At 38.4% G+C, this 15590-nt stretch overlaps 1 protein-coding gene across 1 annotated transcript in view; it reads left to right on the plus strand.

The window, feature by feature from the left end:
- Positions 1-15590, plus strand: part of LOC134367191 (amine oxidase [flavin-containing] A) — a 66489-nt gene that overhangs the window by 11758 nt on the left and 39141 nt on the right. Inside the window, exon 3 of the mRNA XM_063083842.1 lies at positions 10958-11052. Coding sequence (XP_062939912.1) covers positions 10958-11052 — 95 coding nt within the window. The remainder of the gene's footprint in view (positions 1-10957; positions 11053-15590) is intronic.

The raw sequence follows: 15590 nt of genomic DNA on the forward strand, positions 1-15590 counted from the left end.
CTGTGCAAGTATAAAGTATAAATATTATTTTTTTTATTCTACAGTGAGCACATACTATATACAGGGATCTGAACCTTGCTTATTTCACCTTACATATTTCAAAGAACTTTCATTCTTTTAAATGATTGTGTAGTATTTCACAGAATGCTTCTACCATGTCCTTGTATGTAGCTCTTTGAGCAATGTGTGAGTATACGTGTAGAAGAGCTTACTACGATGGGACTGCTGAATCAAAGAGATGTGCATTTAAAGTTTTCATAGGTAATGCCAATAAAGTTGGATCACGTTACATTGCCACCAGCAGTGTGAGAGTCTGTTTTCCATATTCACGTCAATACTGTATTTAATTTTTTTGTTCTTCAATTCAATAAGTCAAAATGGCATCTTATTTTAATTTACATTTCTCCAATTTTGAATGAAATCAAGCACATTTTCATTGAAAGACATTTACATTTCTACTGTGAAACTTTACATTCACATTCTTTACCCATTTTAAAAGTTTGGTTAATCTTTTTTCTTATTGATTTATGAGAACCTTTTATATTTGAAGAAAGGAATCCTTTCTCAAATGTTGCAGACATTCTTTTTCGGTTATGGCTTCTGGGTTTTGGTATTTTGATGGGGATTGCATTGAATCTGTAGATCACTTTGGGTAGTATAGACTATTTCACAATGTTAATTCTTCCAATCCAAGAGCATGGAATATCTTTGCATCTTTTTGTGTCTTCTTTAATTTCTTTCAGAAGTGGTTTGTAATTCTCATTGTAGAGGTCTTTCACCTCCTTGGTTAAATTGAGCCCTAGGTATTGCATTTGTTTTGTGACAGTTATAAATGGGCTTTCTTTATTTCTCTTTCTGTTAATTCATTATTTGAGTATATAAATGCTACTGATTTGGGGGCATTTATTTTGTATCCTGCACCGTTACTGAAGTTATTAACCAGCTCTAGAAGGTTTTTGATAGAGTCTTAAGGTTTTTCTATATATAGTATCATGTCATCTGCAAATAGGGAAAGTTTGACCAATGACATTCTTCACAGAAATGGAAAAAACAGTCTTACCTTTCATATGAAAAAACAAAAGACCCCGAATAGCCAAAGCAATCCTGAGCAAAACAAACAAAGCCAGAGGCATAACTCTGCCTGACTTCAAATTATACTACAAAGCTGTTGTAATCAAAACAGTGTGGTACTGGTATAAAAATAGACATTCAGACCAGTGGAGTAGAATAGAGAACCCAGAAATCACTCCCTAGGCTTATAGCCATCTGATATTAGACAAAGGCAACAAAAATCTACATTGGGGAAAAGGTTGCCTCTTCAACAAATGGTGCTGAGAAAACTGGATATCCATATGCAGAAAAGTGAAACTAGATATGCATCTCTCACCATACACTAAAATCAACTCAAAATGGAGTACGTATAAGACCCGAAACTGTAAAATTACTAAGGGAAAATATCAGTGAAACACTTCAGCAGTTAGGTCAGGGCACAGGCTTTATGAACATGAGCCCAAAAGCACAAGCAGCAAAAGAAAAAATAAACAAATGGGACTATATCAAACTGAAAAGTTTCTGCACAGCAAAAGAAACAATCAACAGAGTGAAAAGACAGCCCACAGAGTGGGAGAAAATTTTTGCCAAAAATGCATTTGACAAGGGACTAATATCCAGAATATACATAGAACTCAAGCAATTATACAGTAAAAAAATAAATGACCCAATTAAAAAATGTGCAAAGGAGCTGAATAGACATTTTTCAGAGGAAGACATACAGATGGCCAACAGATACATGAAAAAATGCTCAACATCACTAGTCATCAGGGAAATGCAAATTAAAACCACATTGAGATACCACCTCCCTCCAGTTAGACTGGCTATAATCAAAAAGACAGTGAATAACAAATGCTGGCGAGGGTGTGGTGAGAAGTGAACACTACTGCACTGTTGGTGGGACTGTAAATTAGTACAACCACTTTGGAAAACAATTTGGAGGTTTCTCAAACAACTGCAGATCTTCCATATGATCTAGCAATCCCTCCTCTGGGTATATACCCAGAGGAATGGAAATCATCATAGCAAAGTGATACCTGCACTCCCATGTTTATTGCAGCCCTGTTTACAATAGCCAAGATATGGAACCAACCTAAATATCCATCAATAGATTATTGGATAAGGAAACTGGTATATATACACTGTGGAATACTACTCTGCCATAAAAAAGAATGAAATATTCCCAATTGCAACAACATGGATGAACCTGGAGAAACTTATGTTGAGTGAAGCAAGCAAAGCACAGAGGGATAAATACCACATGTGCTCACTCATATATGGGAGCTAAGAGAGAAAGGAAGGTAGGAAAGAAAGACCACAGTAGTGCTGTGATCCAACAGAGGGAGGGAACATTCGTAGGGCTACAAATTGGAGTGGAGGGGAGAAGAGGAAGGGGAGGGAGATTGGGGGATAATTGGGAGAGGACAAAGGGTACAAAAGTAATTTCTGGTAATGGCTATGCCCCCAGTATGAATCTGGCCCCCACATCAAGGGCAGGAGGGGGGACAATCAGCTTTTTATCTCATGAATATTCGTAATAAATAAATAAAAAATTTAAAAATTAAATAAAAATAAAAGTTTGGGCTATTTATGCTGCTTTTTCAGGAATTTTCTGGCACGCTGAGCATGCTATTTTTCCATGTAATGTTTAGAATCAGGCTTTCTAATATATAGAAAAATAATATTATTGTTTTAGTTGAAATTCCATTACATTTGTAGTTTTATTTGGAGCAATTAAGGTCTTTATAATACTGTTTCTTCCTATCCAAAAATAAGGACTGTCTTTCCATTTAAATCTTTTATTACATCTTTTAGTGATTTGGAAGGTATTTTTCATGTAGGTTCTTCACAGTTCTTGTTGAGTTCATGTTGTTGTAAGAAGTAAGCTATTTTCTTTCATTATATTTTCTAACTCACTGTATGCAGGGTAGGTATTTATATGTTAATATTAATTTTTAAACTAGAAACTTTACTCCTTGAATTTTCTTCTTGTTTCTCTCCCTCCTTCTCTCTCTCCTTCATTCCTTCCTTCTTCTTTTGTTACTTCTCCTCAGTTTTCCAGGCTAGGTTTCTACTATCTATGCACCATGATAATTTTCTCTCTTCTCTAATTTGTATGCCTCATTTCTCTCTTACATAATGGTATTGACTAGTACTTGCTATATAATGTTAAATAAAAGTGGTGATGGTAGGCATCTCTGTCTTGTTTTGGACTTTAATGCTGCTGTTGTTTCACCATTAAGCATGATGTTGCAAGCCAGTCACTCCAAAAGCCCTGGAAGCCTTCCCAAATCACCCCAGGCAAGCTGGTTTAAGTGCCCCCATAGCACCTTTTGTTTACCTTTATTATCATCTGGAACAAAATGAACTTGATAATGTGTTTATTTGACTGAAGAACTCTGAGAAATTCTGTGTACATCCCAAGGAAGTACTTTAAAGAAATCAGGACCATGGAAGTATTGAAAGTTACAAATAAGTAATCAGCAATACCAAGCATAGCATAAAGTAGTTTAAGGATTGAAACAAAACCACGAGCCTTAGGAAAAAGCAGTTCATCAGTGACCTTAAGGATAATGGTGATGATGACAACTGATACTAAAGGGACATTTACCACATACCAGTCACTTGTCTGTGTTGCCTTGTTTAATCTTCACATCAGCCAACAAGGCAGAACTATTATCTCCTTTTACAGATGCAAAAACAGCCTGAAGGAACTTTCCTAAGATTATCACACAGTAAATGGCAAAGTATGATTCCAAAGCACACTAGCTCTATAGTGGGAGCTTTTCCACATAATATTAGGAGAATCAAATGGGAGCCTGCCCCAGGAGTGTTATTTTTGGCCAGTTCATGAAGGGATTTTTTTAACAGTGAATGTTCTTCAGTAGGACAAATATCATTGAATTAGTGAGGGTTTTTAAATTGCAGTCTCTGAAGTACACTCCATTCATTAATAAATTATTTTAACAAATATTTCCTGAGTATCCATTGTGTTCCAGGCACTATGCTAGGCTATGGAGATATAGCAGTGTGCAAAAACTAGGACAGACCTTACTTTCACAGTATACAAAAAAATCCTCTGTATGTGTGTGTTGTATGTGTGGTGCCAAGTGGTGATGTGTGCTAAGAAGAAAAATAAATTAGGGTAGCAGGGACAGAGTATAAGAGATGACTATGTTGCTTGTCTACATTGACAGTGGGGTCACTGGACAGGTTTCTTGAGGAATACACTACATTTCAAGGTTTGTTCCAGTGAGGAAATGGAGACACCAGATTGTGTTGTAGAAGGAAAATCAGAAATCACACAGGAATTGGAAAGGGTGGCACAAGTCAAACGGAGGAATTTTTTTTTTTTGTATGATACAGTAATGTGGATATGCTTGATGAGGTAAAGTAAAGCGAAGGGCCTTTGGCAAGGTAGAGAGGACAGGGATAAGTGTGGAAGCTAGGTTCCATGTGGACAGGATGCCTGAGATTTATACCCAGGGAAGCAAAGATCATTTTCTTGAAGGTTTCATCGCAGATATTATTAACTCCCAGGGTATGCTATGTGGGTACAATTATTTCCTATACCATTTCTCTGGGGACAGTAACCATTTTGGGACATTGGAAGCACAGCAGACTCATTGGTAACAGTTTCCCTGGGCAGTAGCTTTAAGAAGCTGGAGCTTGGTTTGAGGTTGCCATGGCAACTCTGCTGCTGTCTGCATCCAACATCTTGCCCAGGCTCTCTTGATCTAATAACCAGAACTAACATTGCCTGAACTCTCAAATGAAGTGTGCTTTTAGCAGACTTGCTCCCCCCCCTCCTTTAACCTCTCTAATAAATCTATTAGCCTGTTTTATTTTGGTTTCTGTAAAACCCAAATGATTTGAAGAGAGAGAAATCAGGAGAGGAATTTATTGCTTTAAACTCATCATCCCTATTTAAATTACTCATTGGAAAATGATTAAAGATTTGCCTGTGCCATGATCTGCTATTTTCCTGTTTTCAGGTTTCTGCATTTGGAAAGTGATCAGATCCCCTTATTCACGTAATAAGGCCTTAACAAACTCTTTGTGAATGTAGCTTCTCCAGGCTCTTTACTCATAGGAAACCACAGACATTTGGGAGTCCCAGGCTCTTTTCCTCCTAATATGCTTTGTTTGTCATGGTTTGGGAGAGAAAGAGCCCTGGGTGTAGGAGATGGGAGATTTTACCAGTGCCCACTTGGACCTCTTCCTTTAAAAAACTCATGTGGGAGAATCACAGACAATTGACACTAGGCCACTTGAGAGTCTGGCCCAATGGCCCCTGTCCAAGGTGGCCCCTCATCTCCTATAACCCAGTGAATTTCATAAACACTTGATTTAATAGACATTCACGTTAGTAAGCTGAAATCACAGTGGTAGTTTGAAATCTGCACTGGGTGTGTATATATACCATGGAAATCCAAATGCTGCAAAACAGTTGCTCCCCCCACCCCCTGCTGGTTTTTAATCATTCACCAACAAATCTGTATCAAACCCTTTCCTTATCTTGGGGAGGGAAAGCAAGTTTCTTATCACTCTAGAATTCCATGTGGCCATTAAATGGTGGAAAATGAAAGATAGGAAGAACTATAAATGAAAGAAAGGAAGAATAATTAATGCTTTTAGTTTGGGCTTAATAATTTAGATTAGTAAGTAATCTTGGTAACCTATATTACTTTGGAACAAGATGAAATAAGAGCCTTAAGATGAGATTTTTCTCTTTTCATAACAAATAGGAAAATAAAAAATATTTGATTATAAAAGCTATTTTTTATAGTAATCACATTTTTTTCTTTTTCTTTTTAAAAGAAAATGTAATTTTATTAATATTATTTTTTTACATTCTGGGATGTTGTTGCGGAGCAGTTGGGAGGGAAGGGGAGAGGAGAAAGGGGAAGGAAATGTGATAGAAGGAGGAGGGGTGGGACTGAGGCCTGTGGCACCCCCCTCATTCCCACAAGGGAGACCGGAGGGCTTCCAGCAGTGGCTTGGTCATTGCCAGGGTGGGTGCAGATGTCAGGGGAATGTGGCAAAAGCCCTCACCTCCCACCACTCCAACTTGGGAACCCAGGGCCCTTCTTTCTGTGCTCAGTGGTCACCGCTGGGCTGGTATAGTAACCACATTTTATTTGATGACTTGTCCTCAGATTTAAGAACCTTTTCTAACAATTTTATCCCATTTACACGAAAATGTTAAATAAATATTTTGAAAAATTATGGCAAAAATCCTTTAAGCTAATCTGTGGAGTTGACAACTGAGATAAAATTTTTTTCCTATAAATGGTCATTGAATTTTTTAGTGACGAGGTGAGGGTAGAATGCATAGTGATACACAAAATATGTACAAAAAAGACTTAAGGAGTATAACCTAAGACTTAAATAACTTAAAGCAGACATCATCTTTAGTTTTTTCCATTCAAATCAACAGATAGCACCGCTATTATATTAGAAAAGCTTTTCTGGACTACAGGTGTTTGTTTGTGCTTTATTTATGACTTACTGAGCATTCAAAAATAACTATTTTCCTAACAGCATCTTACTTTTATTTTCACGTTGTATATTTTCTAACCTTGTAATCATGGAAGTTCCTTATCAGGGTCTTCATAATAAACACAAAAACAAACATTGGAGCTCATTTATTCAGCATCTTAGTAGAAATACGCTTTGCATATAATGGAGTTTTCTAAATAACTTAAATCTTCCTGCTTCAAATTCCAAGACCTTTTTAAAACCATTATTCTGAGATCCTTTTTAAATGTTTTAAACATATTTCTTAAACTAAGAGTTTAATTTTTTTTGCTGAAATAAGAGCAATAATTTTCCTGTAATGTAAAAACAATTACTTTTGTCAGCTTTTAAATTTTATTTTATTATATCCTTAAACACCAAACTGCAAAATGACCTTTGTCACTGGTGTGGTCGTTGTACTGGCTCAGGTAACCCTGCTCTCCCCTCTGCCTTTAGTCTCCTGGGTAGTGCTTATTATTGGCTCTGAACCCCACTCACCAAACTTGCTTGGAGTTACACGCTAGATTAGATTTTATTAAGCCTTCAAGTAAGGGTGTGAGAAGTAAAATCCTTTGCTTTTCAGGAGAATTTGTTGTGGTTATCAGGAACTTGGTTTTCTCATTTGGAATGTGGGGATAATGAAATCTATTCCAGTGGATGGAAAGGCACATGAAATGCATCTGTAGGGTGTTGCTGCAAGGTGCCACTGTGAGGTGCCTCCGTGGGCATGACTACTGCAGGTCCCACTGCTGCTGGCGTTCAGAGCCACCTGGGCTTCCCCTTAGGTGGTGTAGACAGGGCAAATTTCTTCTCCTTTGAAGAGGAGTTGCCAGAGTAATTCTTGTAGACCCTTGGATATACTTATCTATCTAATTGGTTTATAGTTAGATTGACTAAAGGGACTAGGAAGAAATGAAATTTTTAAGTACAGAGTAGTACTTTGAGCCTCAAAAAATGTTCATCTCTTTTGACTTAGTAATCTCGCTTCTAGAACTTAACCCTAAAGACATAATCAGACATAAGAACACAGATTTGTGCATAAACATGTTTTTCATCTCATCTTCATTCCTTTTTTTTTTTTGGTGGCTGGCCCGTATGGGGAACTGAACCCTTGACCTTGGTGTTACAAGGCTACACTCTAACCAGCTGAGCTAACCAGCCAGCCCCCTTCATTCCTGTTTTTTTTTTTTTTTTTATGTCACTCAGCACAACAAGCCTTTGGCTTTGTCCTAGAAAACAGATTGCACCAAGATTGGCAGACATTGGGTTGAGTGTAACTGTCATAGGATGCCTTTCTTTGTGAGCAGATTTCAAAGATTCATTGCATACCTAAATCTTTGATAGATGTCAGCAGTGTAATGGAAGTGTACTCAAAGGGGTCAAAATTGCTACAAACGTTAGCAGATAGCAATGCTGGATATTATAGTTTAGACTCCCAGCATTTTAGGTCTTATAGACCCAAACTCATCCTTGATTCTGACTATGTATATTCCATGTTGTTCTGTATATGAACAAAATGCTTGTTATCCTGAGTTCTCTGAGAGTAGGCATCAAGACAGAAAGAACTAGCTATCTAAGAGATTTATTGTAGGAAAAGCCTGTGAAGGATAAAGGGGAGAGAGAGCAGGAGGAAGCAAATAAAAAATATAAAGCAGGGTAGTCTTGTATAATTTCCTGCAATCTGGATTTTGTTGATTAAATCCCAGTAGTGTTATTTAACATGTTCCTCTATCCCCTAAGTATCAGATGTAGAGGCTTAATCACATTAGAATTCCCTTCCTCCCTCCCTCCCTCCCTCCCTTCCTCCTTCTTAGATGGTGGTGTGTGCTTCCATCAGGAGGCAGATACCATCTGGTTGTCTCTTTTTTTGTGTGTGTAATGTCAGCAGCTGTTGATGATCATTATGCTAAATCTATTCATTAGGAATTGCAAAATGCTTTCTTCACTTACTATCTAGTATTCTTTTATGCAGAAAAACCTCCCCTCATTAGCTATTTGGTTGCTTTGGGATTCATTGCAAATAGGAAAGGTAGGATGAATGCTAGATTCTTTTCTTTTGTTTATCATTTTTCAAATTGATAAGTGATTCTTTAGCATTCTCCAAAGGTGGCCAATCAGAGTTTTTGTGTTTGTTTGTTTAGTATTTTTATAAACTTGTGAATTTAAGCCATTGCAGTCGTTATCTTTATTTGATACTCAAATTGTTCTATCTTTGGCCAGTGGGAATTTATGTAGGTAGGCTCCTGAGTCTCTTTGACATAATCCTAGTAGTCTCTGACATTCTCCTTGCTTTACAGTATGACTTAATATCCCAGGTTCATCTTGCACATTTCCTGCCTTAGATCTGGAGTAGGTCACAAGCCATTGTTCATTGTAGTGGAAACTGATTTTTTAGAAACCACAATCTGGGTGTTGTTAGTGTTCATTGCTACTGGGTAGGTTATTTTTTCTGGGCCTTTTCATTGGACAGGACTTAGAAATATGTTTTTTTAAGGATAAAATATATCCAGAGATCATATCAATAATTCTAATTCATATTTAGGACTACAGGGTTTTTACGTAATCTCACTGTTCTTACATCTGAATTTTCTTATCCCCGTGCCAAAAATCTTGCTCTTCAGTGACACCAGCCTGATTACTTACTCACTTGCTTCATCCCACACTACGTACATAAATAACAGTCCTGAGGCTCTTACAATACTAGTACTAGCACCAACTAAATGATTATTGAAAAAAAAAAGTTTGCAATTGTTTCTGTCTTTAGGGTATATACCATTAGAAATGAACTATCAAATTACTGGGTTTTAAAATCACTTGGAATAGTTCATCTCAACCACTTGTAAACATATCTAAGTATCATTTGTATCATTTTCCTAATCTTATCCCTGGTGCCATTCTTATTCTCTTTTATGCTAATATTCTAGCATTTTTCCTCCTTATGTTTATCTCTGTAGTCTGTTTTACTTTTTTTTTTATAATTAGGAGTATAAAGATAACTAAGTAGTACTAAGATAGACTTTGAAGTACAAAAATAAATGTAGATTTAAAAGTGTGTATACACATATATTTCCTTACTGTGTCAGCTGAGTGATCCTAGAAGCAACGACATCCCAGTAGCAATTAGCACACCTAGAGCCCAGATCTTAGTTTCTGATACCGTCCTCCAGTAAGAGCAACCAAGGGTCATTGGAGAAATGGCTGATTCTAAGGTTGGGTTGGGGAAAGACAAGATGAGCCTGGAGCATCTTGTAGTATCAGAAAGTAAGGAAGTGCTCAAACACACACACACACACACACACACACACAAAATGATGGGGGCATGTTAAAGGGGCACAGGAGCTAACTGAAAGAGCTCCCAATGACCAAAGCTGGAACAATTTGAACAACAAAATAATGTAATGTTAGATTATAACCTAAGGTACAATACAAATATCTGTGAGTTCATGCTGATACAAATAAATGATTGAATAAATGAATAAATGGGGAGACAAAACAAATCTCTAGTACAGAAAAATTCTAAATAATTTATGTAGATACTCCACCCTCAAGGAGGTGAAACATAATTTCTTATTCCTTAAGTGTGGTCTACACAATAACTTCCTTCTAAAGAGTACAGTATGGAAAAAGGCAGGGGGTGGGGGGTGAGAGTAACTTTATAATGGAGAAATCTGACAAACACTTCTTCAGCGAGGTGATCAGATCAGCATCAGCATCAGTGACAAATCATGTTGATAGCATGCACCCTTGATGTAATGTTAATCTACAATATTTTCTCTACTGGTATTACCATGTTGGATTCAAAATAGTCTGTTTTTTATGAAAGCTTTTATTTACTGGTGAAAACCTGTTCTCGGCTTTGTTTCAGCCAATGAGTAAGATAAGGAGTATAGTTCCTACTTTTTAGTAACTTACAGTCCAGTGAGGGAAAGAAGATCTAGCAAGCATGAAATCCAGGTGTAAATCATAGTAGGTGATTATATGGGATTTTTAAGTTGAGAAAAGCATAGATATACTGAGGCCTGGTGGAGCTGGGGAAAGTTTTCAGGAAAACATACGCTTCTGTTTATACTTTCAGTATTTTTGACAGAGAGGCAACAATAAAGGTTGATTTATGGGCTTAAAAAATTATCTAAATATGATTATCAACAGAAAACAAGGTATACATTTAAAAAATTACATTTTGTATCTGTCAACCAACCTGGAATCCCTTATGGTAATAAAATTGGTGGTTGAATTAATCACGGTGTGGTCAGAATTTATTAGAAAGAGAGCAAAATCAGTAGATTGTGTATGATACCCTGCATTTATTTTATTTTTAGGCCTGGTTATAGCTTGAATGTCTAGCATTTAAATGTTAATATGTTCCTCTCTTTTGTTTTCTCTTTAGGATTATCTGCTGCCAAACTCTTGGCAGAACATGAAACTGATGTTTTAGTTTTAGAAGCCCGGGACAGAGTTGGAGGAAGAACGCACACTGTGAGAGTAAGTGATTTTAATACTTACAGATAATATCTTACTCAAACTACAAGTGGGGCATTGAAGTCACAGGGCTAGAGGAGATCTCAAGACTTCATGCAGTTAAGCCATTCGTCCTCCGTAGCCTAAACTACTCCATCAAATAAGTGTTTATTCTCTTCAGCAAACACTCACCAAAAAGTGACAGCCTCTGACCTTCAGTCACTCACATTCTAGTGAAGACAGCAAATGAGAACAAATAACTTCAGTACAGTGTCCTAATTTCCACACTAGAGACCTAAATCAAGCGTGTGGTGTCTCAGGTGGAGTTATAGTTTGGCAGGACTGGAAGTGACTATACACCCACAAAACGCACCCGCGTTCCCTCCCCCGCACACACACTTCTTGTTTATTTATCCAATATTTCTTGTTTATTTATACAGTGATGCACAGCTTAATAGAAGTGTGGTGGCTACAGTAAATAGAAGCAAATATAGCATATTTTTGTGAAACTTTTACCTGGGCCCTTTGTCCCTAAGAGGTGTGCTGCTACCAGACACACTCTTTGCTCCACTTGGGTCTGGCTAGGTATGAGAAGGAAGCTCAGTTCTTGCTCCATCACTGCCTTTTTATACATGGGCTTTCATCACCATTCTGGAAAAATGCATGCTAACTATTGTTTACTACTATTCAAGGAGTGGTTGTAGGTGGTTGAATATGTGGAAGCAGATGAAAGTACACAGGGTGAGGATGTACAGTAGGAAGGAAATAGGGCCAAAGGTGGAAGTATGAGGAGCATGCAGATGGGGGGGGGGGGGCGTGCAGAGTCAGAGGAACCAGAGAGAAGCAGTAGAGGCTGAGGAGGAGGACCAGACTAGAGTAAGTCAGTGGAGGAGACAGGAAGGGATGCTCAACAGAGTCAAATGACTCAGGATGAAGGCAGAAAAGAGGCCCTTGTGTTTGGCAGTTAGGTCATTAGTGAGACCCTTTGTTAGAGCACACAAATAGAGTGGTAAGAACTGGGGATTGGCAGTAAGAACAAAACCAGACTATTGAAGTAACTGGAAAGAGAGGAAGCATCTATCTAACTAGAAGATGTTTCAGTTAGACAAATAACAGAATGGCTTAGGCAGTGATACTAACAATGGTTTAAGCAATGCAAACGTTTAATTATTTCACATTAGAAGAAGTCTGGCGATAGGTAGTCCAGGCTGGTACAGGGGTTCAACTCTGTCATCAAAGCTTCAGCCTCTTGCTATCTTTCTGCTCTGCCATTCTTTGCATGTCGGCTTATTGCCTTGTGGTAACAAGATACATGCTGCAACTCAAGTTCTCACTCAAGGCAGGAAGGAGAGTAAAGGGGTGGCACCAGTCTGGCCTCCAGCAAAGCTTTTCCTTTGCCAGAAGACCCCGGCAGACATTTGCTTTAGTCTTACTGGTCAGAGTTGGGTCACATGGCTACCCTCAGTTGCTAGAGTGCCTGGGAAAGCAAGTATTTAACATTTCCAGGCTGCATAATAAAAGCAGGCATGGGAGAGGGAATATGAATGAATATTTGCATAGCCAACAGACAACATCTAAACTAGGATATTGTACCAGATCTTTCAGTCATACCATGCCACGAAACCCTCTGTCATTTGCTTCCTGCCTTTTTAGATATACAGGGTTGTATCACATGCCTGTTTTACTTTGCTCAGCTCTAAGTGTGCTCTACAACCTTGCTACTCAAAGTGTGGTCTGTTGGACCAGCAGCCTTGGAATCACCCAAGAGCTTGATAGAAATGCAGAATCTCAGGCCCTTTCTCAGACCTGCTGAATCCAAAGGTGGATTTTGACAAGATCCCCAGGGGATGCTACAGAAGTGCTGCTCTATGGCATATGTTGCTTGCTTGCTTTAAATTAATGTCAATCCAGATTAAATTTACTGGGAGAATTTCTGAAAACTCCCTCAGTCTGCTGGGTGGCTATTGGTCTGGTACTGAGGAGACTAAGATTCTAGCCTCTGTACTGGCCTGACACACTGTCTTGGGTAAGTCCTGTACTTCTCAGTTTTCTCATCTGAGCAATAAGATACAATCTAAATGTACTCAAAAAAGCTCCCTTCCATCTTCAAATTCTAATTGAAGGCAGTGTGTTGTAGTGCAAAAAGAAGGCTTGCATATTCTCCCTCTATGCCCTCATTAGATATGATTCTTCTGTCATTTTCTGAAAAATATTCCTTCATTTTGGAGATGGTTATTAAGTTGTCCCTTAGCCTTACTTTTCTTATCTCTAAGACCTTTTGGTTATTAAATAGGAGCATCAGTCATGTTGCAGATTTTCAGTTAAGAACATGTTTCTTTGTATAAAGGAAATGAGAATTCCAGCATGCTTGTCCCCTTCCATGTTATTGGCCCAGGCTGCTTTGCTGTGCTGCATCATTTATATATGTCAGCACCACGCAGGAACTATTACTCCTGTGCTCAGCATGATATTATACTCCCATTTAGGTGTGTGAGAAAGGAATCTCTGAAATGCTTCAAAATTAGGACTTAGCATTGATGTTTCTAACTACTAGGAGAAAAAGAGAGCTTTAAGAAGCAGGACAAAAAGGGTGTTTAATAAGAAACTGAATCAAATACTGTTAGAATTGCTTCTAAACATAATCAGGATAATTTGGGGAAGAAATGCTGTAAAAACTACTCTGGATCTTTAAGTAACAAAATGTCAAATTTGGTATTGTCATCTGGAAGCTGTTCAGATGGATCTTCCATTAGTTTAGAACTTCCCAGTTTTTCCTAATGTGATTCATCTGTAATTTTTCAGAATCAAATTAATAAAGTTGAAATGCCTGCAGGGCCACTACAGGGGTGGTATATTTGTTTCCTAATATAGTTTTAGGTTTGTGGCCTCTTCAAGGGCTGAATCATGAGATCTAAATCCAAGATCCTAAAGACTGAGGTGCAGCATAGTGGAATACTGTATTACACTTCTAGTGTCTTCATGCTGAACCTCATTCAGAATGTTTCCACTTTGTAAAGAGTGTGCAAAGGAGAAACATTCTGTTTTATGCCTCACTCTTTTTACTACTTCACTTAGGATTATTTGTTTTAAAGACAGTGTCAGTGCTATAAAGACATCATGTTCGGAAACATTCGGGAGTCCTCTTGCTGTCTTTGTTAAAACTCAGGAATACCAACTCCATTTTTGTTCTTCATATCTTAAAATAGATGTTGGAGACTAGAGATGGTTTGGAGGATAGCACCAATGGTTAGTAAAGAGATTTTAAGGATTATATGAGGGACAGATTAAAGAAGTCAAAGAAGCACTTCATTTCTGGTATTATAGCAGAATGAAAACCCTGAATAACTCCCCCTGTTGAAATAAGATGCTGAATAAAATATACTGTACTGAGCTGACAGGGAATTTAGAAATTTACAGATCTCCTGGATGTTGAGCACAAATCTCAAGCTTAACACATCCAAAACTGAATTTCTGATCTTTCTCATCAAGGCTGCCACTCCTACAGCCTTCCGCATGTCAAAGGATGGCAACTCCAAAAAAAGTCAGGGTCATGCTCAACACTACCAGACCCCACATTCATTCTGTCAGAAAATTCTGTTGGCTTTGCCTTCAAAACATATCCAGAATTCAACACTTCCCACCACTTCCACCACTACCACCCGGTGGGAGCCACCATCTTCTCTAGGGCAGATTACTGCAAAAGTCCTGACTGACTTCCCTGCTTTTACCTTGTCCCCTATAACTTATTCTTAGTGCATCAGCAAAAGTGAGCCTTTCAAATCTAAGTCACATCTTAGCACTTCTCTGCTCAAAACCTTCCAAAGGCTCCATTTCTCACTCAGTAAAAGCCAGTGCTGTTGGGAAAATAGAATAGTTTGGTCAGGGCCCTTGCCTTGGGTCCAGTTGTGGTTTTAGCACATCCTTTGTAAGCAAATTATGTGTGTGTGTGTGGTGTTAGTGCACATGCACGCCAATGTATCTTTTTAGTTTTGTTGCTGTTCTTGTGTTCTTCAGAAAGAGAGAGAAAGAGAGAGAGAAAGTTTTAGTGAAGCAGGCAGGTGGGCATCTGCCTCAGGCGTCTGCCTGGCACAGCCATGCCTTTCCAACCTGCACCTTCCAAGGATCTGTTTGCCAGTTATCTAGCTCATAGACCTGCGTGTGAGGGGTCTGGTGTCCCAGCCTGGCATATGAAGGGTTTGTGACCCAGTCTGTGAATGGGCTCGAGGGATCTGTGAGTTCCAGACCCAGCCCTAGCTTGGCAATTGGCCCAGTCAGTACAGGATTACCAGCAGGTAAAAGAAGTGCTTTTTGAGGCTTTACATGGCCTGCCCCCCAATAACTTCTCTAACTTCATTTCCAGTTCTCTTTTCCTTGATCACTTTGTTCTAGTCACATTGGCCTCCTTGCTATTTCTTGAATATACCAAGCACATTTCTGTCTTAGAGTTTTGCACTGCCTCTTCTTTCTGCCAGGAATGCTCGTGTCCCAAATATGCATATGGATTATTCCCTCACCTATTTCAAGTCTTTATGCAGATATCACCCTTTCAAGGAAGTCTACAT

The sequence above is a fragment of the Cynocephalus volans genome, chromosome X (assembly GCF_027409185.1).
Source record: "Cynocephalus volans isolate mCynVol1 chromosome X, mCynVol1.pri, whole genome shotgun sequence".
Taxonomy (NCBI): domain Eukaryota; kingdom Metazoa; phylum Chordata; class Mammalia; order Dermoptera; family Cynocephalidae; genus Cynocephalus; species Cynocephalus volans.